Source organism: Dendropsophus ebraccatus, chromosome 4 (assembly GCF_027789765.1).
Source record: "Dendropsophus ebraccatus isolate aDenEbr1 chromosome 4, aDenEbr1.pat, whole genome shotgun sequence".
NCBI classification, from domain to species: domain Eukaryota; kingdom Metazoa; phylum Chordata; class Amphibia; order Anura; family Hylidae; genus Dendropsophus; species Dendropsophus ebraccatus.
In genome coordinates this window covers 129,148,699-129,176,252 of record NC_091457.1, presented here as the reverse complement: position 1 = coordinate 129,176,252, position 27,554 = coordinate 129,148,699, and the positions used below count along the sequence as shown (strand labels likewise).

The 27,554-nt window shown below is 40.9% G+C and overlaps 1 protein-coding gene across 1 annotated transcript in view; it reads right to left on the bottom strand.

The window, feature by feature from the left end:
* The window catches only part of ERC2 (ELKS/RAB6-interacting/CAST family member 2), a 667,987-nt gene extending 641,597 nt beyond the window's left edge, over positions 1 to 26,390 (bottom strand). The window contains exon 1 of the mRNA XM_069967012.1: positions 25,731 to 26,390. Within this exon, the coding sequence (XP_069823113.1) occupies positions 25,731 to 26,390 (660 nt within the window). The remainder of the gene's footprint in view (positions 1 to 25,730) is intronic.
* Positions 26,391 to 27,554: the final 1,164 nt, after the last annotated feature.

The window sequence follows — 27,554 nt, the reverse complement described above, 5'->3', positions numbered from 1 at the left end:
TACTGATACTTTTTTTTTCTTTTTATTTATTTTAACTTTTTTTTTTTTATTACAAAGAGAATATTTAACAGAATTGTATCCAGCGGATAAAAAAATACAAAGAGTTACAGTATATTTGAAACAGGGAACAGGCCTTAACAATAAGATACACAGGAATAAGTTTGAAAAAAAAAAAACGAGAATACATTTCCTATAGGCATGTTCTGAAAATCCTGATAAAATTAACATAAGTTAACCTAAAGAAAAATAAACTATTTACATTCCAGGATAGCAATATGTGATAGCACAATAAACTTTATAGGAGAGGGAAGGTGGAGGGGGTGAAAGAGTTGGGGGGGGGGGGGGAGTGTGGGGGGGATATGAAAGAGAAATAAAAGACTATGTAGAGGGAAGAGCTAATCCAGTTGGGGGCTAATTGGGAGTATAGGGCAGTGACTCTCTAATTTTTTTCCATGGCTCCCAAATCTGTACATATTTATTATGAGTTCTGAGCTCCCAACTAGCCAGTTCTTCCATTCTACAAAAACAGTCCATTTTTGTGGTCCATGTTGTAAATGAAGGAGGTTGTGTTGAGTGCCATAATGTAGGGATTAATAATTTTGCTGCTGTGAGCATATATGTAGTTAGGTTACACTGATATACATTTAGAGTTATGGGGAAGCTCTGATTTTTCTGACAAAGTAGATAGTTCTGGCCAGCAAGGGATAACATAGGTTAACACTGCACTGAGCACTATAAGGCTATATTCACATATAGTATTTCCGTCAAAATTATAATGGAAAGATTTGCACAGCTTCTGTTTTTCAACCCACTCCTGGTTTTAGTTGAAAAAAGACTGAGTAATAGCCTGACGGATATACCATGGGGGAGATTAATAAAACATGGTGTAAATTAAAACTGGGTCAGTTGCCCCTAGCAACCAATCAGATTTCACTTTTCATTCCTCACAGACTCTTTGGGAAATGAAAGGTGGAATCTGATTGGTTGCTAGGGGCAACTGAGACAGTTTCACGTTACACTATGTTTGATAAATCTCCCCCTATGTGTCTACATAGCCTTAAAGGGGTTATCCAGTGCTATAAAACATGGCCACTTTCTTTCAGAGACAACATGACTCTTGTCTCCAGTTCAGGTGCGGTTTTCAATTAAGCTCCATTCACTTCAATGGAAGTGAGCAGCAAAACCCGCCCAAGCTGGAGACAACTTGTGGCGCTGGATAACCCCTTTAATTTGTATGAAGCCTCTTCTAAGTGCCTTCCCAAGGAATTAAAGTGACTCTGTACCCACAATCTAAACCCCCCAAACCGCTTGTACCTTCGAATAGCTGTTTTTATGGGGTCCGTTCGGCAGGTGATGCAGTTATTGTCCTAAAAAACAACTTTTAAACTTGCAGCCTATGTCAAACTGGCATGGCCTAAAGTGTCTGTGCATTAGGCTGGCACCGCCTCTCCTCCCCACCCTCCTCATCATTTGGAAAACTTCAGGCAGGTATTCTCCTATTCCTCACCTGTGTGAACACATCACATGTGTTGGGTCATTAAGGCACCTATGCAGTGTTCAGACAAGTGAGGAATAGAAGAAGTTCTGCCCAGGGCCATTCCTAATGGTGAAGAGGGTGGGGAGGTGGGATGGAGAGGAGGTGCAAGGTTAGAGCATAGACACTCTAGGCCACGCCAATTTGACACAGGACTGAAAGTTTAAAAGTTTTTTTTAAGACAATAACTGCATCACCTGCCGAATGGACCCCAGGACAGATCTTGGATTAAAAGCAGTTATCCGAAGGTACAAGCGGTTTGGGGGGGACAGATTGTGGGTACAGAGTCGCTTTAAGGGGCTACTCCGATATCAGATTTTTTTTTTAAAAAAAAAAGCATGCTACAGAATAGCATGTTTATTATTGTAAGCAATGTACTGCATTGCTCACCTGTTTGCCCACTTCTAAAACCACCAAAACCACCACCATTTGTTTTGGGTCCTGTCTTAGCCCTGTATCATCTGGTTGTACTTACTGTATGAGCTGTCGCTAAGTACAACAATTTTCAGAATGTTTTGTTTTTCCTCAGCTGTTCCCTCACTTTGCCTACTCCCCTCCCACAGCACTCCATCCAAAGCTGTTGCAGAACTTCTTATTCCACTGCATACTATTGGATCAGTGAGGTTATAGCACCTGCTGCTTTCATTCCCTGTCTGCTCCTCTGCCTTGGCAATGCTCAGCACAAGGTGGCATGCTGTAATTACACCTCACTCTCCCTAAATGGCACAATAAGGATATATATGTATCTGTGAATATGAGATAGTCATGTAGGCTGTAGGGGCTGGTTAGACACAGGGGTGGGGTTAGAGCTTAAAGACAAGATTATTATAATTTATTTTTAAAGCGCCCTTAGTCCTAAAACACTAAACAAGCGATAGGGGGTGACAAACAGAAGATTACAAAATCAAAACGTGTTACATGAATAAGGTAAATGGTAGACTGGTACATAGGGATAGAGGACCTTGTCTGGGCTTACAATCTATAAGGTAAGGGGAAGGGGACTGTAGGTAAGAGGGATATCAGAAAACAAAGCATTGTCTACACAGAAAGGGAGGATCTGCGGAGCTGTAGATAATACTCATTTTTAGAGTTCTATTTTTCATTTCCTATTGAAGTGAAGCCAGTACTATTAGTGATTATACTATATTACTAAGTTAGATGTCTTGGGGTTTTATTTTTATGCAATTTTCTGATACTGATTAATCCCTTTAAGAAATGGTGCACCACAGCTCCAGTAACAATGTCATACAGCACCTAGATTCCTATTTATGTAGGCTAAGCCAATACTATGGTGACTGAAAATGGATTCTGAGCGCATTATTTTTTTTTACTGCTTTATAAAACAATTAGTTGAGTTTTGCGACTGCTACGAATTTGATTAATACTGTGACATGAGGAATTGAGTGCACCAACGCTACAACTCTCCGCACAGCGTTTGCTGTGAAAGTGCTCTAGATTAATATCGGCCCTGGGGGACATTTAAAACATTAACAATGAACTTTACAAGGTCACAATCTAGGATTCTTCCTGGCATTCTAATGTGTAATAATGTATAACTGGAATACAGTAATACAGGATAAATGTATCGGCCTTCCTTTATAGCCATCATTTCAAATATGAGAAATGTTTGCAGCATTGAAAAGGAACCGAAGAGAAGATTCATGCTACTGTGGCCAGATATAGAAAATATACTGTACAGAAGCTTAAAGGGGATGTTCTGATGAACAAGTCCGCCAGCTATAAGTGATGGCCTATCTCTATACTATAACGTACCAACGTACTATAACGTCGCTTGCTTCATTGTGTGAACTGACAGAGCTTTCTACGGCAACAACAGCCGTACTTTTACGTAGTGTGAACATAGCCTAAGACTGCATCCAATGGGTTGCAGCTTGCAATCCATTGCTAGACTGGGACTTTTTGTATGATTTTCCCTTCTTACAGCTCTTGGGAGAAGGGTTTCTACAATTACCCCTCAACACTCTTTGCAGTAGGTGCAATGCTTTCTCGTTTACACCCATACTCAGCCTATGTGATCTCCCACTCACTTCCTCCCTATTTACAGCTGTGTCATTTACCATCACTGAAAACCTGGCTGTTCTCCATCCTCTCCACATTGTGATCTGCCCTTTACAACGCGCTGGTAGAAGCAGTAGGAAGTAGTCACTGAGAAAACAGAAGGGTGGGGGAAAGGGAACAAAGCCAGAGACAGCTGTTCCAACTATGTCAGCAGGACAGACAGCTATGTGAAGGGCTTACACAGGCTGCACAGCTGCAAAATGGTAGGAAATATGTATTGAAGACTATTCAGAAAGCTGCTTAATTTGGCATTTAAAGTGAACATGTGGCCTCTCCTCGCCTGTCTGTTTTAGTGAATGCTTTTAGTGTTGTGCTGTTCCTCTATAAGTACCGATCAAACCAACTCTGTTTCCAATGCCACTTCTCCAATGGCCTCCACTGTGCTTTGTTTCTTGGTTACAGTGATGACTGCCGGCATATCCATGTTTTTATTGTAGCCAATCACTGACCTCAGCGGTATATGGCACAAGACCAATGAGGTCTATAATTGGCTACACCAACAACAACAATATAGGGGCATGTCATTGTTGATACCAAGAGGATCGGCCGGGTAGTGAGTATGGTTTCTTTTTAATACAAAACCAACCGGCAGACAAATTTTTTAAGCTACTCGGAAAACCCCTTTAACCCCTTTCCAACACATGATGTAAATGTATACCATGGAAGCCTGTCACTTAGGGACATAAGGCATACATGTACACCATAAACTCCCGGGGCTCTATGAAACAAACTTATAGAGGGCCACCAGCAGCTGAGCCCTCACCATTAATGACGGGCAGCAGTGATCACACTGCTGTCTGTCATTAACCACTTATATGGCAGCAATCGCAGCATTTAGGTGTCAGTGAGCGCCAGCTGTGTGACTGTGGAGGTGCAGATTATTTTCCCTGACTGATAGGCAGGTGGTATGGAGGTTGGACCCCCATTATCTCTTACTTGTCCCCTATCCTGTGGATCTGCCATGTGTTATGCTTACATCTCCATGCTCCCCCGTGTCCTGATGTGGCCACCAGTGTACCCCGCTGAGTGTGGCCACCGTTACTTCCGAAATGAGCTTGTCTCAGGAGTGATAGCCCAATCAGTCAATCACTGAAACTTAAATCACTGAAATTGTAAAGGCCTCTGCATTAAGTTTAACCTCCAATGCTCCATATTAATCACTAGTTTTGCAGATAAAATTTCAGTAACTTGCTATAGGACAACAATCCTACAATATAAATCACATTCTCATTTGCATGCCATCTGAAACTACAATCCATGGATGTTTGTAAAAATAAATTATTAATTTCTATATTGCCGGCTTTGTGCAAACATTACTGATAGGTATATAAATAAATCATCTGTAAAAGAGACACTTTGTGCTTCTTTCAGAAAGAGGATTAGATTTTGCAGTCAGCTTGAACACCCTGCACTAAAGTATCAGCCGGGGAGATTTACACTGAACTCCTGTACGGAGAAGTCAGACCGACACAAGGAAAGAAGTTCACTACTAACATGCTCAAGCTAATACTCCCAGATATATTTCAAGTTCCTAGAACTAGGACTGTAAATGCTTATTACTTATTAACAACCGGGGACATAGCCAGAGATCTCGCTCAGTACTTTTTTTTTTCTGAACATTAAATAGTAGAAAACATTTAAAGGAAAATAGAATGAAAACCGCAGTTTCCCATTGTAATTATTCATTACATTCTCTGCTGAGTAATATCTGCTAGGATAGGAAAAGCCTGGATGATTTGGGGAAAAAACATTACCATTACCGGACATGTTGAGAGTTACAGTATATGTTCAGACAACATTTTTTCAGCTCTGTTTAAAATGATGTCCGCCATTTTGAGTCCAAAATAACGGACGTCATTTAACTGTCTAGCCTTCCCGTAGTGCAATGACTGGTGAAGGTGCATTAATCTAGTTGGGGTTACTAATTGGCCTTTGAGTGTGTCTTAATTGAAAAGTCCATTCAATTTAATAGTAAAAGCGGAGAAAGAACGGTGGAAAATGAAAAACTGTGTGTGAACAACTAATAAAAAACGTCCGCTGTTTGCAAAAGACATCCGAAAATAATGATCATGTTCATTATTTTGGCGTCCGTGGTAAAAACGTCCATCATTCGATACATTGTGCGCAGTAGATGTCCGTCTTTCCATTGACTTCAATGGACTGCCATTGCAGTCAGTTAAATCGCGGGCAATAACGGAGGTTTTTTAATATCAAAATCGGCCGCTCTTTCTCTATTTTTGACGTTGTGTGAACATAGTCTATATCTGACCACTTGATACATTTTACAATTGTGCCTCCCTCTACTAAGTCTGTATTCACAAGGAGAGCTCCAAAAAGCAACCAAAATGGTCACCAATGTACCCAAGAATTTGCAAATGGGGACAAGAATTAAAGGGGTTATCCAGTGCTACAAAAACATGGCCACTTTCTTTTAGAGACAACAAGACTCTTGTCTCCTGTTCAGGTGTGGTTTGCAATTAAGCTCCATTCATTTCAATGGATCCGAGCAGCAAAACCTCGCCCAAGATGGAGACAAGAGTTGTGTTGTCTTTGGAAGAAAGTGGCCATGTTTTTGTAGCACTGGATAACCCCCTTTAACAATTGCAAGCAGCAACACCAAATCTCTTCCTCTGCTGTATAGAAAGTGTCAAGCCCCCTCCCCCCCCCCCCCCCCCCATTCAGCCTAGAATTATAGCTTTCCGGTTTCAAGTGTAAAGTCTAAGTAAGTCTTAGTTGCCCTGACATGACCATTTAGTAAGTACTTGCATTTTCCAGGAAATAGCAACTAGTTTTTAATGTATTTTTAGTAGGACTAGCAGGTAAGCACCACAATACAGTTCCAACATAAGATGATCCAGAATTGTTGTATTATTATCCTTATTCAATGACATTTCAGGTGTAATAATAGTCACATCAGACATAGACATCAGCTCACAGAGATGCTGCTGGCGGAATTTTTACAAGTTACATTTCATCAATTGCTGGGGCTGCCTTAGTATAGGCATGCTGCATACATACATATCATACAGGAACTTTATATCTTCAGGAACATACTCACCCACCAAGTCACTTACTCTCCCATGCACTCACTTTCCCAATTCACTAGGCCATTCTATTACTCTCATTCACTCAATCACCCTTGCATTTGTCCCGCATTCATAAAGGTATTAAGATACCCATCAGCCAAGTACTCATGTATACTCTCAGCTTTCTCACTTACCAACTACAGAACTCATTTACACACTTACCTTGCTTGTTCACTCACTAGTATTTACCTTTGAGGTCAGGCACTCATCCGCTCATGCACTTATGCACCATGCAAGTGGTGCAGCTCTCTGTGACAGGTAACAAAGCTGCAATGAAGTCTCTTCTTTCTCCAAAATGCAGTCAAAGTAGTATATACTAGGCCAGGCCACATAGAAAGTGTAGTAGTCTAGTCTGGAGATTATTCTAGAAGCCTAGTAGTATAGTCTAGAATTATTTTTCAGCAAAAACAATCTTGTTCACACAACATCTTTGTATGCAAAATATTTTATGATGACGTCATCAATAATGATCATGAACATTATTTGCGGATGTTATTATCAAACAATGGCTGTTATTTTGCCTGAAAAAAGACATTGTGTGAAGAAGCACTGTGGCACCATGATTGCAAGCAGTTCTGCAATATATTTTCTTGTTTTCTATGTTTAAATCAACATTCTACATACAGCCAGCCATTATGTGCTTCCCTTCACTGTGCATGAGTGCAGCTGCGTGTTCACATTCAGTAGTAGAAATTCCTGGTTGTACTAGCATTGTATTGTCAGCTCTCCTGTCACACATAGTAATAGCTTTCCTCTGTAACCACACAGTTGCATAACAAAGAGCATTATCTCTTAGTAGGCATGCATAGGGGATAGTATAATTACTAAAATTTAATAATATATATTAGCCTACGTTAAAGGGGTATTCCAAGACAAATCAACTTTTCCCCTATCCACAGGAAAGGGGAAAAGTAAGGGATCGTGTGAGGTCCAACCACTGTACCCCCTGCCAATTTCCATTTCGGGCCCCACAAGCTCTGTTATGAATAGAGTCGCAGGTACGGCGCATGACCCGTGGCTGTATTCATTCCTATGGAGCAACGGAAATAGCTGAGTACGCCAGAAGAGCGTTGTACTTGGCCCTTTCCATCAGCTTCATAAGAATGAATAGAACCACGGGTCACGTGTCGTACCTGCGGCTTTATTCCTAACAGAGCGGGCGGGGCCCGATACGGAGATCAGCAGGGGGTACAGAGGTTGAACCTCCCGTGATCCCCTACTTTTCTCCTATCCTGCGGATAGGGGAAAAGTACATTTTTCCTGGAATACCTCTTTATTTGCCCTGAGTTGATGTACAACCTGCATAATGAACCATACATGACAGCATAAAGGACTGGGACTTCCTGTGTTTGGTCTCTTTTTTTGAATGGAGAAAAGACCAAATTTCAGCACAGAGAAAGCCCCTTACCTACTCCAACAATCTTATTGATTTACAGCAACCAGTAAAGCACCCAAACCATTGGGGTGAAAGAGCAGACGTCTGTGGCTGCGACACATTACTGTAGCACTTACAGTAACTGTAGAAGGTGCAAGAGCTGCGTTGAAGTCTAGAGCAATGGTGCATTTATGGTAACACTTCATGACCGAAACAGATATAGACAAAACAAAGAGGAAAAGTATTAACAAGGAAGAGGAATGTAAATGAAAACAATAATTTTATCTTGACTCCCAATACACAGGGCTGGAGCTCACATCTGTGATTCTTGGCAACCGGACAGCCCTTCATATGGTCACACTGTTGCTCTCTACTGTATATTGCATTGTTTATTAAGTAAATGAGTATACTATGAAGCTATAACCAGTCACTGGAGTAACCCTATCATAGTGGATGAAATGTAGAATGGACTGCAAATGCAAATAGTTTGTTCCCCATGTATAAATGGTTTGCTGTATCTCACCTATAATCTTACATCTTCTCAGTTATCACTATGTACTGACTATTCATGACTTGTTTGTTTAGGCAATCGTTGCCAAAATATGTGGCTAGAGTTCTTTCTGCATCGTGCAATGTACCATTGAGAATATAGACCTACAGACAATTCACCCTATTGCATGTCTTTGCCAGTTACCACCTGAGCCACTACCAGCCATCGACAGCTGAATTTATAGGTGGGGTCCTAACATTAGTAATAGCCAATCCTTGCACCATAATGGGATGCGTACGTCTCCTATAATTGTCCTGGCACTGCATGGACTAATGTGCAGCCATTTCATAGAGTTAGAAGATGTGAGGTTTCCATGTTAACAACCCTTGATGTAGATATTTGGTTCATTTTCTGCATTAAAAACTATAGATTTTATGTTAGTCTACAGCAGAGATGGGGAACCTTCGGCCCTCCAGATCTTCCAACACTACAATTCCCAAAGCTTTGTCTGTCCAGGCATGATGGGAATTGTAGTCTTGTAACAGTTACAGGGCCACAGGTTTTGCATCCCTGCTGTACAGTAATTTTAGCTACAAGCTTGGCTTATGATAAAGTGTGTGTTTACCCCTTACCCCGTCTACTGCTTTTCGTTGCCTGTTGGGGTTTCCCACCACTGGAAGTGTTTTGTTGACACATCTGGGCATGTGACTATGTAGCTGACCACGAAGGCCAGTGACTGTATGCAGCCGCACGGTATAAGAGATTTATTGCAGCACTTTCAATAGCAAAAATTTCCTATATAGCTGTGGTCATATAGAAAGTAATAAACATCCTATGCTTGCCTGACCACGCTCCCCGGGTGTCCTGCTGGTGGTGTCTCTGCTGTCCCTGCTGACTGTCAGTGATTGGCTGAATGAGCTGTTACTCCGAAGATAAAGTCACATAAGTGAGAGGGGACAGCAGAGACACTGCAAGCAGAACACCGGGGGAGTGCGGATAGGTACACATAGGTTGTTTATTATTTTCTATAAGATCGCAGCTATATAGGAAAAATTGATATTGCTGGATAAAAATTTGAATGATACTATAAAAATTAAAGTACAAAGCTGTTGTTATTGTATTTCTTTATTTTCATACTGGGAATGGCTCAGTGGTTAGCATTGTTGCCCTGTAGCGCTGGAGTCCTAGGTTTGAATCTGACCAAAAGGAACATTTCTGTCGATAGTAACAAAATATAACAAACTGAACATTAGCTCATAGCCATAGCTGCATAGATACATAGAAAATGCAAAAAGTGTATTTATTTACAATTAAAAAATAGAACATTGATACACCAGGTAAAAAAAAGACTCCAACGTCTTATGACCTTTAAAATTTCTTATTCATGGCACCATGATTAAAGCTTAAATGGTCATTGTCATTATAAATTTCAAAATCTAAATCAACAGGGGATGTGAAATAGAGAATGTTTGTAATTTACATTCATTATTATTATTTTTTTTTTTTTTTTTGTTATCATGCTTTAAAAGGCTTTATCAGCGACAGAGACAACACGAATCTTGTCTCCAGTTCAGGTGTGGTTTGCAATTAAGCTCCATTCACTTCAATGGAACTTAGTTACAAAACCTCACCCAAACTGCAGACAAGAGCGGTGCTGTGGCCATGTTTTTGTAGCACTGGGTAAACCGTTTAAAACTAAGCTATACTTACTTGTATCCAGGTCCAGTCTCCTTAAGGCAACTTTTTACTCTTGTACTGATTAAAAAAAGAGACTAAGTACAGGAAGTCCCAGGCAGTACAGAGTTTCACAGCTCAACCATCAATCAAATGACTCCCTTTTCTTTGAGTGTACAGTGACCAGGATTTGTTTTTAAACCAGCATAAGACAAAAAAGCTGCCTTCGGGAGACTGGACCTGGAGACAAGTAAGTATAGCTTTGTTTTAACGCCTAATAACTAAAAAAAAAAATATTAATAATAATGCAAATCGCAAAATTGCTTTATATCATATCCCCTGTTGATTTTGATTTTAAAAGTAATAACAACATTGCCACTTTAGGTTCAAAACATATTGCAGTATGGTACCTGGTATAGTCATGTACTTTTTTTAACCATAAAGAAAAAAGTTTGAAATTTTAAACTTATTGTAATTTGGAGAACTTTTCTATGTTGAACATCTGACCAATTTATATATAGTCTGCCATAAACCAACTTGTAGTCTACTGAAGGGTCTGAAATGCAAGTGAAAGGGAGTTTGACTTCCTATTGCATTCCTACATGACTTTATCAATGTATATGTGTACCTGGAGGGATCAATTCCAATATTATAACATGCAAATCCATAATATACTCATATACCTGTAGGATGAACATGCATGATAGCAAGCGGATCATAGAGAAGTTATCTCTGTTATCTCCAATGACAACAAGTGTATCATGTCCTCTGGTGTACACTCTGCAAACAATAAATGATGTCTGTCACTGAAATATTTATCTAGCATCCTCCTCGAAGGAATAGACCAGTTTTCTTTCTGGGCAAAAGTGCATTCATCCATATGTTACGGTAGAAGGAGAATTGATTTTCCCTTATAGTTTTTTACCTTCTCGGTAGCGCACTCATCTTTCACCCACATAAGCCTGATTGCTGAGTTGCCATAAAGGATAATGGAGGCTTTATAAAGGTCTATGACTTGTACACACACTAGACTCACTAGACAGCATTTAGCATATTCCAAGTGACTGGTAATTTGCATTTTGTTGCTATGATTAGATTGCGCACTTAGTTACCAACTACTATTAGTTCAACAAGATTCTTTACCTGGAAATATTCTTAGTAAAATCTGACAAATATTTCTGCATACGGCTAGGAGCAGCATAGAGAACCTGCTGCCATCTGCTTTTCACTATCACTGCTGTGAACAAAGTACCAACGAAGCTGAGGCTGAACACCTCCGTCATATCTGACAACCATAGACAACTGTGGTCTTTGGCTATCGGGTAGTGTGTCCTAAGGAACCAGTCTGCATCTGATCATTTAGGCCAAGAAGTACTGCCAATGAGGTAACAGCAAAGAAGATAGAATGTAGTTAAATGTAGATAAAATGTAGTTAGGGCGCCCTGATTCCAATGCTTTTTTTCATTTTGTATCTACGTCCACCGATTCCTGAGATACATGGACTTTACTATATGGTTTACCATCTGCGCTTTTCCCTTATAGTCAGATCAGTAAGAAGGTCATTTCACAAAGGGGAAACATGAGAGGATGTGAATTAGACTCAGGGGGTGTGAATATAAGGCTGAGGTAGGTTTAAATCAGTCTCAGGGAGTGGCTAAATGTAAGACGGGTATGAATCAGGCCCTGGATATGTGATTATGAGACTGAGGGGGTATGAATTAGGAACCGGAGAATTTAATTATGAGGCTAAGTGGTTTGTGTGTGTTCAGGGGATGTAAATATAAGGTTGAGGGGCTGTAAATGAAGCTTGGGGGGTGTGAATGTGGGATTGAGGGGGTATATATCAGGCTCAGGGTTTATGAGTCTGAGAGGGGTGAATAATACTTATGGGGAGTGTGATTATGAGATGAAGTAGGTATAAACCAGGCTCAGGGGGTATGAACACAGGTCTCTATCTGAGCCAAGCATTTATACTCCTTTTTAAAGTGCCAACTAGAGATGAGCGAACCGGGTTCCGGTTCGAGTCGATCCGAACCCGAACGTTCGGTATTTGATTAGCTGGGGATGCTGAACTTGGATAAAGCTCTAAGGTTGTCTGGAAACATGGACACAGCCAATGACTATATCCATGATTTCCACATAGCCTTAGGGCTTTATCCAAGTTCAGCAGTGACCGCTAATCAAATGCCGAAAGTTCGGGTTCGGATCGACTCGAGCATGCTCCAGGTTCGCTCATCTCTAGTACCAAACCCATCTGACTATTCAGAGCAACCAGATAATACAATCTCTATATTTCAGGAATCAGGATATATAGCAACAAACTTAAAAGAAAAAAAGAACTGCATTAGAATCAGGGCACTCATGGATATACCCAAGTAGCAAAAATCTATCTATCTATTTATCTATCTATCTATCTATCTATCTATCTATCTATCTATCTATCTATAATTACTAACCACAAATTCATCAAGGCAACACCTTTCCATAACCCCTTCAAGGGCACAAGATCATCATAGAGATGTACAGTCTATTCAGGATTCCCCTTATAAGCCAAAGTGAAAAGCCACTATTAAGTAATGGCTGATGGCAGACTGTAGTACATGGAAAGCCTTTCATTAAATTGGCTGCACATAAAACCACAGCTCCGCTGTATCAGCACTATCTGCTGCTTGCCAGGAGTTTTAGGAGCTGGACTCAGCTGATCGCATTCGTAAGATGCTAGGCTCATAAACACTGCCCACAAAAAATACAGTCAACGTATAGGGCCGAAGTCTATAACAAATGTTCATTTCTATCGGGGCTCTAATAAATAAATTTTATTTCTACAGTCTGAATTTTTTTTTAGGAGATCCATTAACAAATCCATTAATACTATACCTACAATGCATTTTGTTTGTGGCATTTTTTGGGTGTTTTATGGTTTACTTGCATTGTTGCTTTTTGTTGCATATTTTCTCACATTCTCACAAAAGAAATCCACATGTACTAGGAGTTTGTTCTAAGCATCTACTACTCTTTCAGTAAGTAATATTATCTTTTGTTGCTTCTGATCTTCCCCTAGCTAACCTCTCACTGTGTCCTATAGTTCTTATGTTCAGTTTCTTATAAAAAACAAACAAACAAAAAACACTTCCCTCTTGAACCTTATTTAGGCTTTAACATATTTACAAGTTTCTATCATGTTCCCTCTTTCCTTCTCTACAGATTGAGGGGTTATTCATATGTTTTCGTGCATGGTCCACATTTACGGATGATGTGCTACGAAACGAACTTCAGAATGAATGATGATGTCTTGAGCTCCAAAACAGTTTAAATCTTTGCGCTTCTATACTAACGCAGCCACGTGGCTGTGTCACTACATTAGCACAAACATTTAAACAGTTTCAGAACTTGATGCAGTGATCTCCGAATTCTGGTCCGAATTTTTTAATACTTAAAAGGGTACTCGGCGAAAATCTTTTTCTTTCAAATCAACTGGTTTCAGAAAGTTATATAGATTTGTAATTGACTTCTATTTAAAAATCTCAAGTATTCCCATACTTATCAGCTGCTGTATGTCTTGCAGGAAATGGTGTTTCCTTTTCAGTCTGACACAGTGCTCTCTGCTGACATCTCTGTCCGGGACAGGAACTGTCCAGAGCTGTAGAAAATCCCCCCTGATTTCGACAGTTCCTGTCTCAGACAGAGATGTCAGCAGAGAGCACTGTGTCAGACTGAAAAGAAAACACAATTTCCAGCAGGACATACAGCAGCTGATAAGGACTGGTAGATTAAATAAAAGTACATTAAAAATCTATTTAACTATCTGAAACCAGTTGGAGTACTGCTTTATTTCCCCCTGTGGAGGTGCTGTGGGAAAACAGAAGACTTGCTGCTCCAGCTCCCACTGATAAAAGATGATAGCTGCATATTCCTGGACCAAAACTCTCCTCTAGATGTCTGATGGACATGATGATAAACTCAACCCAACGCTACTTTGATCTTGTTATTGGATATATTCCACATGTAGCTGATATAAAATGTATGATTTTACCCAAAGAAACCATGACTTGCTTTTTCCATAGTAAAACATCATCTGCTCGTTCCCACTGAGCAAAAGCAGCTGAATTTCTGCGCTGAATCAGCGCTGAAATTTCAGCCGTTAAAATAGGTGCAGAGCTAATTTCCATTGTGTTGAATGGAAATTCTGCTCTGCAGTTCACACAGTGGAATTTCCGCACTGAACTAATCCGCTTTCCGCCAGAAGAATGAACATGTTCATTCTTCCGCTAGCGGAAGCCTATACAAATCAATGGGGCTCTGATTTTCTGTTTCAGCGCGGATTCAGCGCGGATTCAGCGCGGAATACAAGCGTAATACAAGCGGAAATTACTCGCTGAATCAGCGCGGAAATGGGGAAAAGGGGGGGGAGGAGGATTCTAGTATATGTTCTGGTATAGTCTAGTTTACTCACCAAATACTCGCTGAATTTCAGCGCTGAATGGATGCGGATTCAGCGCGGATTCCTCGAGTATTCCGTGCTGAATTTGTCAAGAGCTGATTACGAGCTGAACACTTTCCTAGCAGAATACGCAGGGATTCTGCTTGCATTCTGCTTATATTCTGCTCGGAATTCAGCGTCAGTTGATTTCAGGCGGAAATATTTCCTTGCGTAATCCGCTCCTTTTGCTCTGTGTGAACGTATGTGACAAGTTTGAGGAAAACCCCTTAAAGGGGTTGTTCACCAAAAAAAATTTCCTTCAGAAAAAAAGTGTCATAGATTTGTAATTTACATCTATTAAAAAATCTCAAGTCTTCCAGTACTTATCAGCTCCTTTATGTCCTGCAGGAAATGGTATTGTTTCCAGTCTGGAGAGCAGGAGAGGTTTTCTATGGGGATTTGCTGCTGCTCTGGACAGTTCCTGACATGGACAGAGGTGGCAGCAGAGAGCACTGTGTCAGACTGGAGAAAATACACTACTTCCTGCAGGACATGAAGCAGCTAATACGTACTAGAAGAATTGAGATTTTTTTTTTCATAGAAGTAAATTACAAGTGTCTAACGTTTTCTGGCACCAGTTGATTTGAAAGAAAAAAATTGGGGGTGAACAACCCCTTTAATGTCACATTGCACTTCCTTCTTTAAAGCGACTCTGTAGCCAAAATCTGAGTTGGGAGGAGGGACGGAGAGGGTGTGCCAGCCTAATGCATACACAATCTAGGCCATGCCCATTGGGCACAGGGCTGCAAGTTTAAAAGTTGTTTTTTAGGACAATAACTGTATCACCTGCCGAACAGACCCCAGGACAGATCTTGGATTAAAAGCAGCTATCCGAAGGTAAAAGTGGTTTGGGGGGGGGGGGGGGGGGGGGGGGGGCAGATTGTAGGTAGAGAGTCGCTTTAAGCCAGTCTTCAACATATAATGATAGAAACATAGTTAGCATTCATTTGATTTTCTGACCTAAGGCAGACTGTATGAAGATCCGCATGTAACATTACTTTGCACATGAAAGGAGCCATTTAATATAACATCACTTAAAACTCCTTCTCATCCTTGTTCTCTGTCATACTTGCTCAAAACTAATAACCTTGAAAGCTATAACTCCAACACTCATCATACACTTGTGCTTCACTTTAATACTACAGGGCCCAATTTGGCAACTGTCTTCAATTACAATGCCGCCTGATAAAGGGATTTCTCCCACCGTGACACGAGAAGCTAGTTATTATCTAATCTGCTCACCACTCTGGAGGGTATTTCATGTGTCAATAAGTGTAATTAAAAATATTTCATTATGGCTTCACCCGTGGCAGAGACAGGTGGATCTGGTCTGATAGCGGCAAGGAAAATACTTGGTGACTTTCTAAAGTTGAACACTGCATAAAACTTTTTTAATTATGTCCAGTGTCCAACAAAAAGACCCACTCAGGTAAAGGTATACAACATCGCCCCTCTTTTCACACTGAAACACATACACAATTCTTACTTTAAAGGAAAATGTTTCATGTATTTAAAGTGAATCGCAATTTATGTTCCAAACTGATAGCTTTTAGGGCAAGGGGGCGCATGGTCTCTTACATATATCTGTCTGTGCTTCCGTAACATAGAAAAATTCTCCGGTGCAAAGTGTCAAAGAGTTGTTCCCAAGCCCCCGAAATGCTAAGGGCTGTAATGCCTCCTCAATCCCCCTCCCATCCCTATCCTAACTAGAAGCTGATCCCTGTGATATTAGGAAGCCCAGCTTCCAGCTCACAATCAATCAAGCAGAGATAGGGATGGGAGGGGGGGTGAGGAGATGTTACAGCCCTTAGCGCTTCAGGGGCTTGGAAACACTTTGCACCAGAGAATAAAAGCATTTTTGTACGTATGTTATGAAAGCACCAAAAGGTAATAATGAAGGCACCATATGTCCCCTTGCCCTAACAGCTATCTAACAGTGTCAGCAGTTCAGAACATTAATTGCAGCTAACATATTCCCTTTAAAATGATCAAGTATTTTCGCTGTGTACCTCATAGAGCTAAAATCGGACTTCCCTCCCCCAGGCTGGGCTGTCCTGCTCTGTGGTGAGTCTGTCCATAAGTTAGCCAACATGGAAGAGCTTTTGACCATGTCCCGCCCCCCAGTGTCCACCACTGAGCCTGTTTATGCCTATGGTGGACACTGGGGGGGGGTTGCAGGGCATGGTCACACGCTCCTCCATGTCAGTCAGTTTATAGACAGACTCACCACAGGACAGAGCAGCACAGCCTGAAGAAGGAGGGGAGTGTGATTTTATCTCTATGAGGTACACAGGGAGCTGCTGTCAGTATATACAGTGAGTACACTTACTAATACTTTACACTATTTTAAAACAAAGTGGCCAACCCCTTTAAGAACTTTGTGTGTGTTTTTTGGAGGGAAATCGATGAAGCAGAGATTAGGATGGGAGGGGGAGAAAGGAGATGTAACTGCCCTCCGCACTTTAAGGACTTGGGAATGCTCGTTGAAAGCATTGTTATGGCAGCATGAAAGTCATGACAGGTCCCAATTAAAAGTGTACGTTAGTGGCACTTATACTAGTTAAAGCGCAACTATAAAATATTTTGACCATTCAGTTTTAGCTTAGGTCATGATAAGACTTTTTGCAATACACATTAATAACCTAAAATGAACAGTTTTTTAAATACATAAGGCTAACTATGCCCTTACAGCTCTGTCTGGCTCTAACTTATTTCTGCATTCCTGCTGGACACGCCCCCTCCCCCCTCCTCCCCCCTCCCCTCACCTCCTAGCAGCACGTTCTCCCCCCTCCCCTCACAGAGGTGACTGAGCAGAGCTGAGGGTGTTGTGTGTGAGGAGCAGCGCAGGGGAGGAGCTGGATGGAGGGACAAGTGTATCCAGTGCCACCATCACTCCAATGTACTGCATGAGGGAGAGTGGGTGAGTCACTGAGGGGAGGACTACAAGTCCCAGCACAACACAGCTGTAGTCCTTCCATAGTACATAGAACATTCACTATCAGATGTCTGCAACAGGTGCCCCCACCTCCATGGCTGACATTATCCTACAGTGTAATGGGAGCAGATGACTGTATCTAATCCCACTGTGTGTGATACCATCTGCTGGGGCTCTGTATCTAATCTTACATTGTGATACTGTATGTTGGGGCTGTATCTGATCCTGCTATGTGTGATACATCTGCTAAGGTGCTGGTCAGTGAATGGAGGGACGCAGCCAGGGAGATGAGGGATAGGCCACGCCCACTTTCTCTCAGCCAGGAGAAAAATTCATTTATTCCTCTGAGCCAAACAACTGGGGATATCTCAGCGAGCATACACGCTATCAACGCAGTTTAGGGCTCTTTTTAAAAGGTAACACGAGGGCTTTTTATTTGAGGAATTTCATTTTTTGGCTGCTGAAATTATAGTTGCGCTTTAAAAATAATAATAAAAATAAAAAAAAAAAAATGACGGGGAGTATTGTATGTGGTCTAGTCTTGAAATAGTTAAAAGTGTAAATTAGAAAGCAATAGCATTCCATGTGCTAAATCTATGAAACAATGTTATATACTGTTGTAAAAACCCCTTTAAAATTATAAAAAAAGACACGAGAAAATGGACAGAAAAGCCAAACACAGATTCTGTTCTTTTCCATTATAATGTCGTGGAAATAGATAATGAAAAAACAAACTCTACCGACACCGAATATAAAAGTGAAATAAAACATGTGGTCCTGTTTTGCAAGCTAATATTCTGGAGGCACAGCTCACAGCTTATAGGAAAATAATTGCCATGATAAGACTCTAGTTAGTATAATAAAGCAGATTTAATATTATCTTTATGCCGTAGAACAGCATTGTTTCCAGTGCAATTTTCGAGAAGATAATAGCGCAGGCTCCAGCAAGCGAATCAGGCAAATACAGTGTAACAAACTAGATTAAATCGTTTCAGCAGAATGTCATGCATATTCCCTACACAATTCTGAACGAAATGGGGAGATTTCATTATATAGAATGTGATGCAGCATATACTAAAAGTTTATTTAAAAAGAGGAGACAAATTGGAGTACGACTGCAGAATCAGACTACAAAAGGTTTGTTTGTAGTCTGTAACCATGGAGACATAGGTCTACACAGGAGCTTTAGACACAAAGAGGTAAAAGATATCTAAATCAGAGAGATATTTTAGCTGCATTAAAGGAATAAACAGGCGCTGCAATGGTGGCATACTGTTTACATGTTATTTATAACTCTTTTTAATAATATTCAAGGGACCGTTAACTTGAAAATAATATAGTCATTGCATAGCATTAAAACAAATCTTCTGACAAGCGCTTTGTATTGGGAGTGGCTGCCCCTCCCCGCTCCCACCCCCTAATAAGCCTTGCATCTGGAGCAGCTAAACCGCCACCACTCCTCGTCTCCTGCTGGTCGCCTGTATCTCCCAGTTGATGTCACGGCCCCATAGAAACTGCCTACTCAGCCAATCAGTAACTGAGGTGGGACACCACTGCAACCGGTGATTGTCTGAGTGAGCAGTTCTAGTAGTGTTGCGATGTTGCAGGGATCAGGAGGTGAAGAGGATCAGCAAGGGATCGGGATGAGCAGTGTGGCAGCTGCCTGCACAGGGATTGGTTAGTTATTTACTGTGTTTACAGCACCCTCTGCTGTCCAGTATTTTTTCCATGCTACCCTTTTAAAAGGACTTTCCATGCAAACATCACTGGGTAGCCCACCAATAGCTGATCTGTGGAGTCCCAACACCCACACAATATAGAGAGCTGTAGTAACACAGCACAACCGCTACACGATGCATGGAGCCAAGGCAATGCGGCTGTGCAGAACAGCTGAGCGGTGGGGGCAGTAGTGGATTATAATAGGGGCGTTTCGGGCCGCAGCCCGGGGCCCATGACCACCCAAAAAGACTTATACTTTCAGTGGTGTACTGTCTCCTGGCTACACTTCCGCCATGATTTGCAAAAAAATCTGTTTTTTTATGGCAATTTTGCACAAATCAGGACATCATGACATTATACTGTACTATGAACGCCACGCTAGTGCTGCCATAGTTACAGTGGGGTGGGGTGGGGGGACCCAGGCTTGGTGAACAGCCCGGGGCCTATGGTAAAGTTAATTCGCCCCTGGGTGGGGGTGCTGGGTGTTGGCACTCTGCCGATCAGCTATTGGTGGCTATCTAAAGGATAGATCTTCAATGACATTTGCCTGGAAAGATTAGTGGCCAAAGATTTAGTGTAGATGACCTATGACAACTTTTGCAGATGCGGTCTGTAAATTTGATAAATGCTAACAGATACTGGAGACATATCTAAACCAGAAAATATACAATATATTTAAAGTATATCTATTGCCAAATGGCTAAAACGGACACATCAAATAAACCGAATCTGGAGGCAAGAATAACAGAAACATACCCATGGTACCTACTATATTCTACCTGTACAGATAATGCTAAAAAGTACTAAAACAAGTACTATTACTACTGTACATTGCTGTGTTGACAAGTCTATGACATACATTGTGTAGTTTAGTACGTACCATCCATGAAGCTCCAGCAGACATTTTTGCTGCACTTGATTACCATGAGCTGTAACATACCCCGGTATTATACTGGTGCTGTCTCCACGTCTGGGCTATCTTCCGTCTCTTTTCATATTACTGCTCTTGGGCGTATTAAGTGGCTTTTAGTAGCTATTAACAGCAGCTGCAGACAACAGAGCACTCGGCATACACAAGGGATACTGCTTGTCACATCTTACTCTGTCATGACAACCTCATCTGCACCAAATCCCTCTGCCCCATGACAACCCTGACTCAACAAGTCACATCACGCGTTTGTCATGAAAACCTTTTGGTGACGGTTTACCCCACCATCTGTAATACATAATAGGTTCATATTTGGATCATTTATATGTACAATGGTACCTTGGTTTAAAAGTAACTTGGATTAAGAGCATCGCCTTGGTTTAAGAGCTCCCTGTACTGGGTGGGAGGGGGAGTGGGGGAGGGGCATGGTCTGCATAGCAGGGTCTACAGCTCTGTACTGTGACCCAGGAAGTCTCCCTCACCTTCCAAATCATAGCAGATCCACTTCAGGCTGGGGCTTGCATCAGGGGACAGGACTGTGGAGGTAATCTCTTCATAGCTGTAACCCCTCTGTCCCTAGACAGAGAGTGTTGCTATAAAGTGCTCACATATGTCCTGCTCATTCCTTCATGCTCCCTGCTGTATCTGTCAGTCCTTGTGTTTCCCATCCTCTCCATTACTGTACAGTAATTTATAATATCACAGATTCTGCTGTTTCTGAATCTTTGTTTCATTTGTTTTACATGTTATTCAGAATAATAAATCATTATTTTGGGGGTGTGGAACCAATTGTCTGCATTTCAATGATTTCTTTTGGGAAGTTTTGCTTTGGTGTAAGAGTGGATTTGGATTACAAGCACAGTCCTGGAGCGAATTATGCTCGTAATCCAAGGCACCACTGTATTTGTTGTTATGTATGAAGCTGCCTATGGTGGCTAAACATATCCTCCCCAAAGTTGTTACATCCCTGTGTCTCTGTGTCTGTGGACAGAAGTATCCACAACTTGAAAAAAATAAATAAATAAAATAAATAAATAAATATATATATATATATCCATAACATGCTATATGTGTCAAGTTAGGGAGCTAGGGAGAACCACGGCACAGGAGTATTGCGGCAAAAAAATGTTTTCCTCCATTCCCTCCCCACATGAAAAGTTACATAATTTTTTTATTTACTTTGGTAGCCAATTCCAGTATCTCACCCCACTTTCCCTAGTCCCGCTGGCCACCAGAGGCAGCTTACTTCTGGGTTTGTTAAAACCATCTTACAGCCCCGGGCGCCATCTTGGGTCGGGACATATGGAAGATGGGGGAGATTTATCAAACATGGTGTAAAGTGAAACTGGCTCCACCTTTCATTTTCCAAATAGTCTGTGAGGAATGAAAGGTGGAATCTGATTGGTTGCTAGGGGCAACTGAGCCAGTTTCACTTTACACCATGTTTGATAAATCTCCCTCTGTATCTTCCATATATATCAGTCCAGTGTATGACCCGCTTTATCCTGCCGCACTATGTACAGTAATGTCATTACTATTAGAACTACAAGTCCCAGCGCACCCGATGGTAATAAACTGGACTGACATGAGAGTGACCATTGGGTGCGCTGGGACTTGCAGTTCTAATAGTAGTGACATTCCTGTAGATAGAGCAGCAGAAAGAAGCAGGACCCAATAGCAGAGCTGAGGTATGGGAGGCATGCCAAGACAGGGAGGGAGTGCCTTGGAGCTCGGAGGAACGCTCAAGGAACGCCCCGGATCGTGACGTAGTCGGCCCTAGGTCCTAACCCAAGATGTCACCCAGGGCTGTAAGATGGTCTTGATGAACCCGGAAGTAAGCAGCTTCCGGTGGCCAGCGGGACCAGGGAAAGTGGGTTAAAATACTGGAATTGGCTGCCAAAGTATATTATGATATTATATAACTTTTCATGTGCCGAGGGAATTGGGGGGGGGGGGGGGGAACATTTTTTGTCACACTACTCCTTTAAGGGTAGTTCAGCAAGAAAAAAACTTTCATATCAACTGGTGCCAGAAAGTGCAAGAGATTTGTAATTTACTTCTATTAAAAGATCTCAAGCCTTCCAGTACTTATCAGCTGCTGTATGTCCTACAGGAAGTGGTGTAACTTTCCAGTCTGGAGAGCAGGAGAGGTTTTCTATGGGGATTTGCTGCTGCTCTGGGCAGTCCCTGTCTCGGACAGAAGTGGCAGCAGAGAGCACTGTGTCAGATTGGTAAGAATATGCCACTTCCTGCAGGACACACAGCAGCTAATAAATACTGGAAGACTTGAGTTTATATATATATATATATATATATATATATATATATATATATATTACAAATGCCTGGCACTTTGACACCAGTTAATTTGAGGGCAGATTACACAATCTGTATTGTAGCAGACTATAGACAATAGAGGGCACACACACACAGCATGGTTGCAAATTGTATGTCAGGGGGCCTGAGAATTTGTGCAAATGTTCAACTCAGCACAGCCAATAGCATCCCTAAAAATGTTTTTCTCTGCATTACAACCAATGACCACTGACAACAATGCACCTATGCCCATTGTTGCAATCCATTTCTAATACTCCTATGTTATTTTACAGACAGCCTTCACTTCATCAGGTAAGAAAATAATCAGAAAGCAATTTAAGGTATAATCATAAACCATTCTAAATTCATAGAAAAATAATGTATTCACATTGTAATAACTACTTTGCATTGACAAATCACCCTCTAACCTGATAAATGGTTTGTTATCATAAATGACTACGGCAGCCAATGGCTGTACTGCAAAACAAAAACACAGAAGCTTGTGCCAAATTGTGTAAGCTCCAAATTCATGTATCTTTCATAACCTGATGAAGCTGGTGCCAAAAGTATCATATCAAAGAGGAAAAGAAGCAAGGCTGAGGACTAAGTGCCTAATTCATCATATGCTGCATAAGAACAGCAAGAAGGTGCAAGTGGTCCTGGGCAGTTACAGATAGGTTTGTTATTTTCTATCCTGATTTCCAGGAAGAGAATTATACACCCGCATCAGTCAGACTGATTGATCGGGATAAAAAGCAATTCTAGGTATGGATAAGAGGATACTTTCTCATTTACCAATGTATCATTATCGGAAACAAATGGTTTAACTTCACATGATCAATAAGAATATGAAGGGAAAACAACAAACTAAAAACTACATAAATACAAAAGTAAGTGAAAACGCTAAAACTACTGTCCGGCCAAGGAGCCTTGTTGAATGTTTAAGAATATTGAATATATTGTATTGATAATAATACATTGAATATGACTTGTTGGTATGAGTACAAATTTGCTCTGGCGTCAAATTCATTATTGAAATTTTGCTCCCAATGGATTAGAGTTCTCACAACAAAGTTTCAATCTTACAACCTTAGGCTATGTTCACATAACGTATATTTTCGTAAAATCACGGCCAGAGCGTACACTATGTGATCCCTAGCGGCGCCGCAAACAACTGACATGTCAGTTATGTGCGGCCGCTATTCAGTGAATAGTGGCTGTAGAAAACCCTGTCATTGCACACTGGGGATTTCTGATGCGGGCGTGCATGGATGCGCCCGCATCAGAACTCTGCGGCCCGAAAGATCATCTGGCCAGTACTGCAGTATCGGCCGGGATGATCTTTTCAGAGACCAGGTCATGGAACAAATGGTCTCTTACAGCATGTGAACATGGCCTTACAGTACAAAATTTTTGTATCCCCTTTTTGTATCATTCTGTCTGACCATTTTTTTATGAACGAGTGCATAAATTCTCTTTGCAGGACCAGAAATGACATAATGTTCCTATGTTTCTTTGCTATATTTTCCTTATTGTTTAAAATTTGTTAAATTGTATCTCAACTCATCTCCAACATATTTTAATATTTCATGTTGTTAAGTATGATTGTGCCTATATTTGAAAATTTATAAAAATGTTATTAAAAAATTTGCATTAAAAAAAAGAATATTTTCTTAAATGCTTAACTGGAAATATAAGGCTCAGAGTTTTATGTATTGTATTTCGTTTCAGTCTTTCAAGTATCCTCATCTCCTCTGTTGTGAACAAATGTTGGTGTCAAACAATTTTAAGAGTACCTGTCATTAGAAAAAAACATTTTATTGGTCAGGGTCGAAGTGTGGAGAATGAGTCGGGAAAAGTCAACATGCAACGCGTTCTCTCCTGGCCCTGTGTTATGGGACCTCGACATTCGCATAATGTGTCTATGTAGGTCAGATGGACACAGAGTGGGGTAGAGGAACACACAGCAGCATGGACTTCTTCTGGCTTATTCTTCTTATGGGCCATAGTCTGAACACTCAGACACCAACTAAGCAGAACTTTTTATATGTCTCTTTGACATGACAAAACATTTTTTCTAATGATAGTTAGTTTTTAATTGGATGTCATACTAAGACAGACTCTTTACAGATAGAAGCCAAAACAGGAATCCAGCAGGTCCCCTCACATTGTCCCTCCATGTAATAGCAGGTCCAGTTTCAGAGACCCCTAGAGGTTAGCGGTCATCGCCATAAGAAAATGCAACTAGTAATACTCAACTACAAATGAATCACCAATCGTATACTACATGGAAGGGCCAATTCCTTCAGTGAGAAACACTTTTTGTTAACAGCTTTCCACTCTGCATCTGGGGTCCAAAGAAGAGGATTTTGTTTAGTCATGTCCTACGGAAAGGGCTTCTCGATATGAGATATCTACCAGACTTCCTAGAATGATTCTAAACTAATATAAAACAAACTGATCCTGTTTGAAAAATTTTAAAATGTGTTCCCTCCAAGTGTGAAAGAGGTGAGACTGAGCTCCAGAATGCAAGTCTCCTCTCTCCCCCACCCCTCCCTGTCCTGCATGATTGACTTACAGGGTTTGGCTTCCAGCACTAAGAGTTGTACATAAATCATGCTGGGCAGGAAGTGGGAGGGAAAGGAGAAGGCATGCATGCTGCAGCTCAGCACATGATTTTTTTTTACTTTGGGAGAGCAAATTTTATTTATTTTATTTCCCTATCAGCAAATTGTCAATGTCTGGAGCTCTAATCATGATACAGAGCTGACAGATTCCCTTTAAATAAACTTGGAAAAACTAAAAGGTGCCTCTGGGCTACTGCTGAAAACTTCTGCTAAGCATTATTTCTGGTGTTCTGGTTATGGACTTCAGTAAGAAAGCAGGTTCTATCATAATTATGCAATGAGTTCATTTCACGCAGTTTAACATCAAACAACTTTTTCAGGTTAAAATTAAAACTGTGACTATTTACACTTTTCTAATTAAAATTAATTTTAAAAATCCCTGACCTGTATGGAAAACAACATGAAATGAAAAAGATGGAAATCTGCTGTGTTCATCCTAATAATGACCTTTGTACTGCGACTTATCCTCTGCATTCAACAAAAATACCTGATTTTCCTCATGGGACACTCTCATCTGCTCCTTCAGAACGGACATCCTTGCAGCCTCCTCCTTACGAAGGACTCTTTCCTTTTTAAGTTCTGGGCTCCAAAATGTTTTAATACTGTTCATGGAAGATCCAAGTTTGCTGTCTTTAATGTCCAGCTCTTTTCGGAGAAGTTCATTTTCCCTCTGTAGATCCTTCAGTTGAACCTGAAGATCAAGCATGGTGTTGTCTCTCACCTGTCTTAACATAGAAGGAACCTGGTGATGATGGTGGTGATGATGGTGAGAAGAGCCGGTCAAGCCTACATGGTCAGTGTAGGACAAGACATCCGTGTGGGAAAGACCAGCAGAGGCAATGTTTGGACTGCTTCCCATGGCTGTGACTCTTCCACCATAGACAGCTCTATTAGTAGCCCTTCCAAGTGTCATGGTTCCTTTTGGAAAAGTAGTAGACGCAACACCCTCATGGTCACTCAAATACATGGGTCCAGACGTTGCATAGGCTGCATTAAGGGACTGAATATTCTCCATTGACAGTGTTTTACCTGCTCCTCCACCTCCACTGCTTGTTCGTCTATGGCCCAATCGAGGTGACCGTGGCAAACGAGGCGATCTGGAAGGACTGCCTTCCAAATTAGTGATTGTACGAGCACTTCCATACATAGCTGTGCTGTAGTGTAGTACCAGACAGGAAAAAACAATTAGGTATTGTATTAAATGGGGATTGGGACGTCTATCTCAGCATCTAGAGACCTGCTTGAGACTTCATTGTTCTTTCATCATTATGAAGACCTTTCAAGCAAGGGCAACCTAGGAACAAACGAGACGAGAAAAGAAGGTTAACAGAAAGCCTATGCCAATGAAAAGCTTTAATGACTGATAATTTTATACCATACAAATAGTACAGATTTTCAAGAGTTCAGAATCAAGTACCGTTACTCAGGAAGCTAACTACTTGAGTAAACCTCCTGACATGAGCATGTACTAAGTCGGACTGTTCCCGGTTGGATTCTAAATAATTGATTACATGAAACTCTTGACACAGCCAGGGGATTCTGCTTGAATTAAAACATTTTACTACAAGAAAACATCTTCATCACTTGAACCGGGCTGAACTGTAGTACCAGGCACAGCCACACTAATGGTTAAGCCAATGTGTCTGGATAAACCTTGGTTTGCTGACTAGTGGGAGTCTTGGGGTTCATATACCCCATAAAGGGGTATTCCCATCATAGACACTTTTGGCATGCCCACAGAAGATCCCAAAATTGCCAGATTAGTGTGGGTCCCACTACTATTAGATGCTTCTATCTTGGGGCTTGTAATCCTATCTGAGATGATACTGAGAGGAGACTGTAGAAAGGTTTCTCACTATAGAAAAGGAACTTATTATTAGGTATAAGCTTAGGCTACAATGGGATGTTTTGTAGTGTCACAAATTGATTTTAACTATTAACTAATAACTAGTCCACAAGATTGCATACAACCAAAGTTTTGCTTTGCCCTGCAGCTGTAGCTCAATAGTTAAAATCAATTTGTAGTTCTTCATAAAGTTGCATTGTAGACCTAGCCTTAGTGCCTAGAATGAACACTGTAAGATTTATGATTTTATAATATAGATAGTATAATGGGAAATTAGAAAAAAAACATCACAAAACTTAGAAAATATTAAAGGGGTTCTCTGGAGATTGAAAAACATTTGTTTGTTTTTTCTAATACATTGTTTAATAAAGTTATATTACTCTATAATATAACTTTATTAAAATAAACATATAGGGGGACATTTATCAAACTGGTGTAAAGTAGAATTGTCTTAGTTGCCCCTAG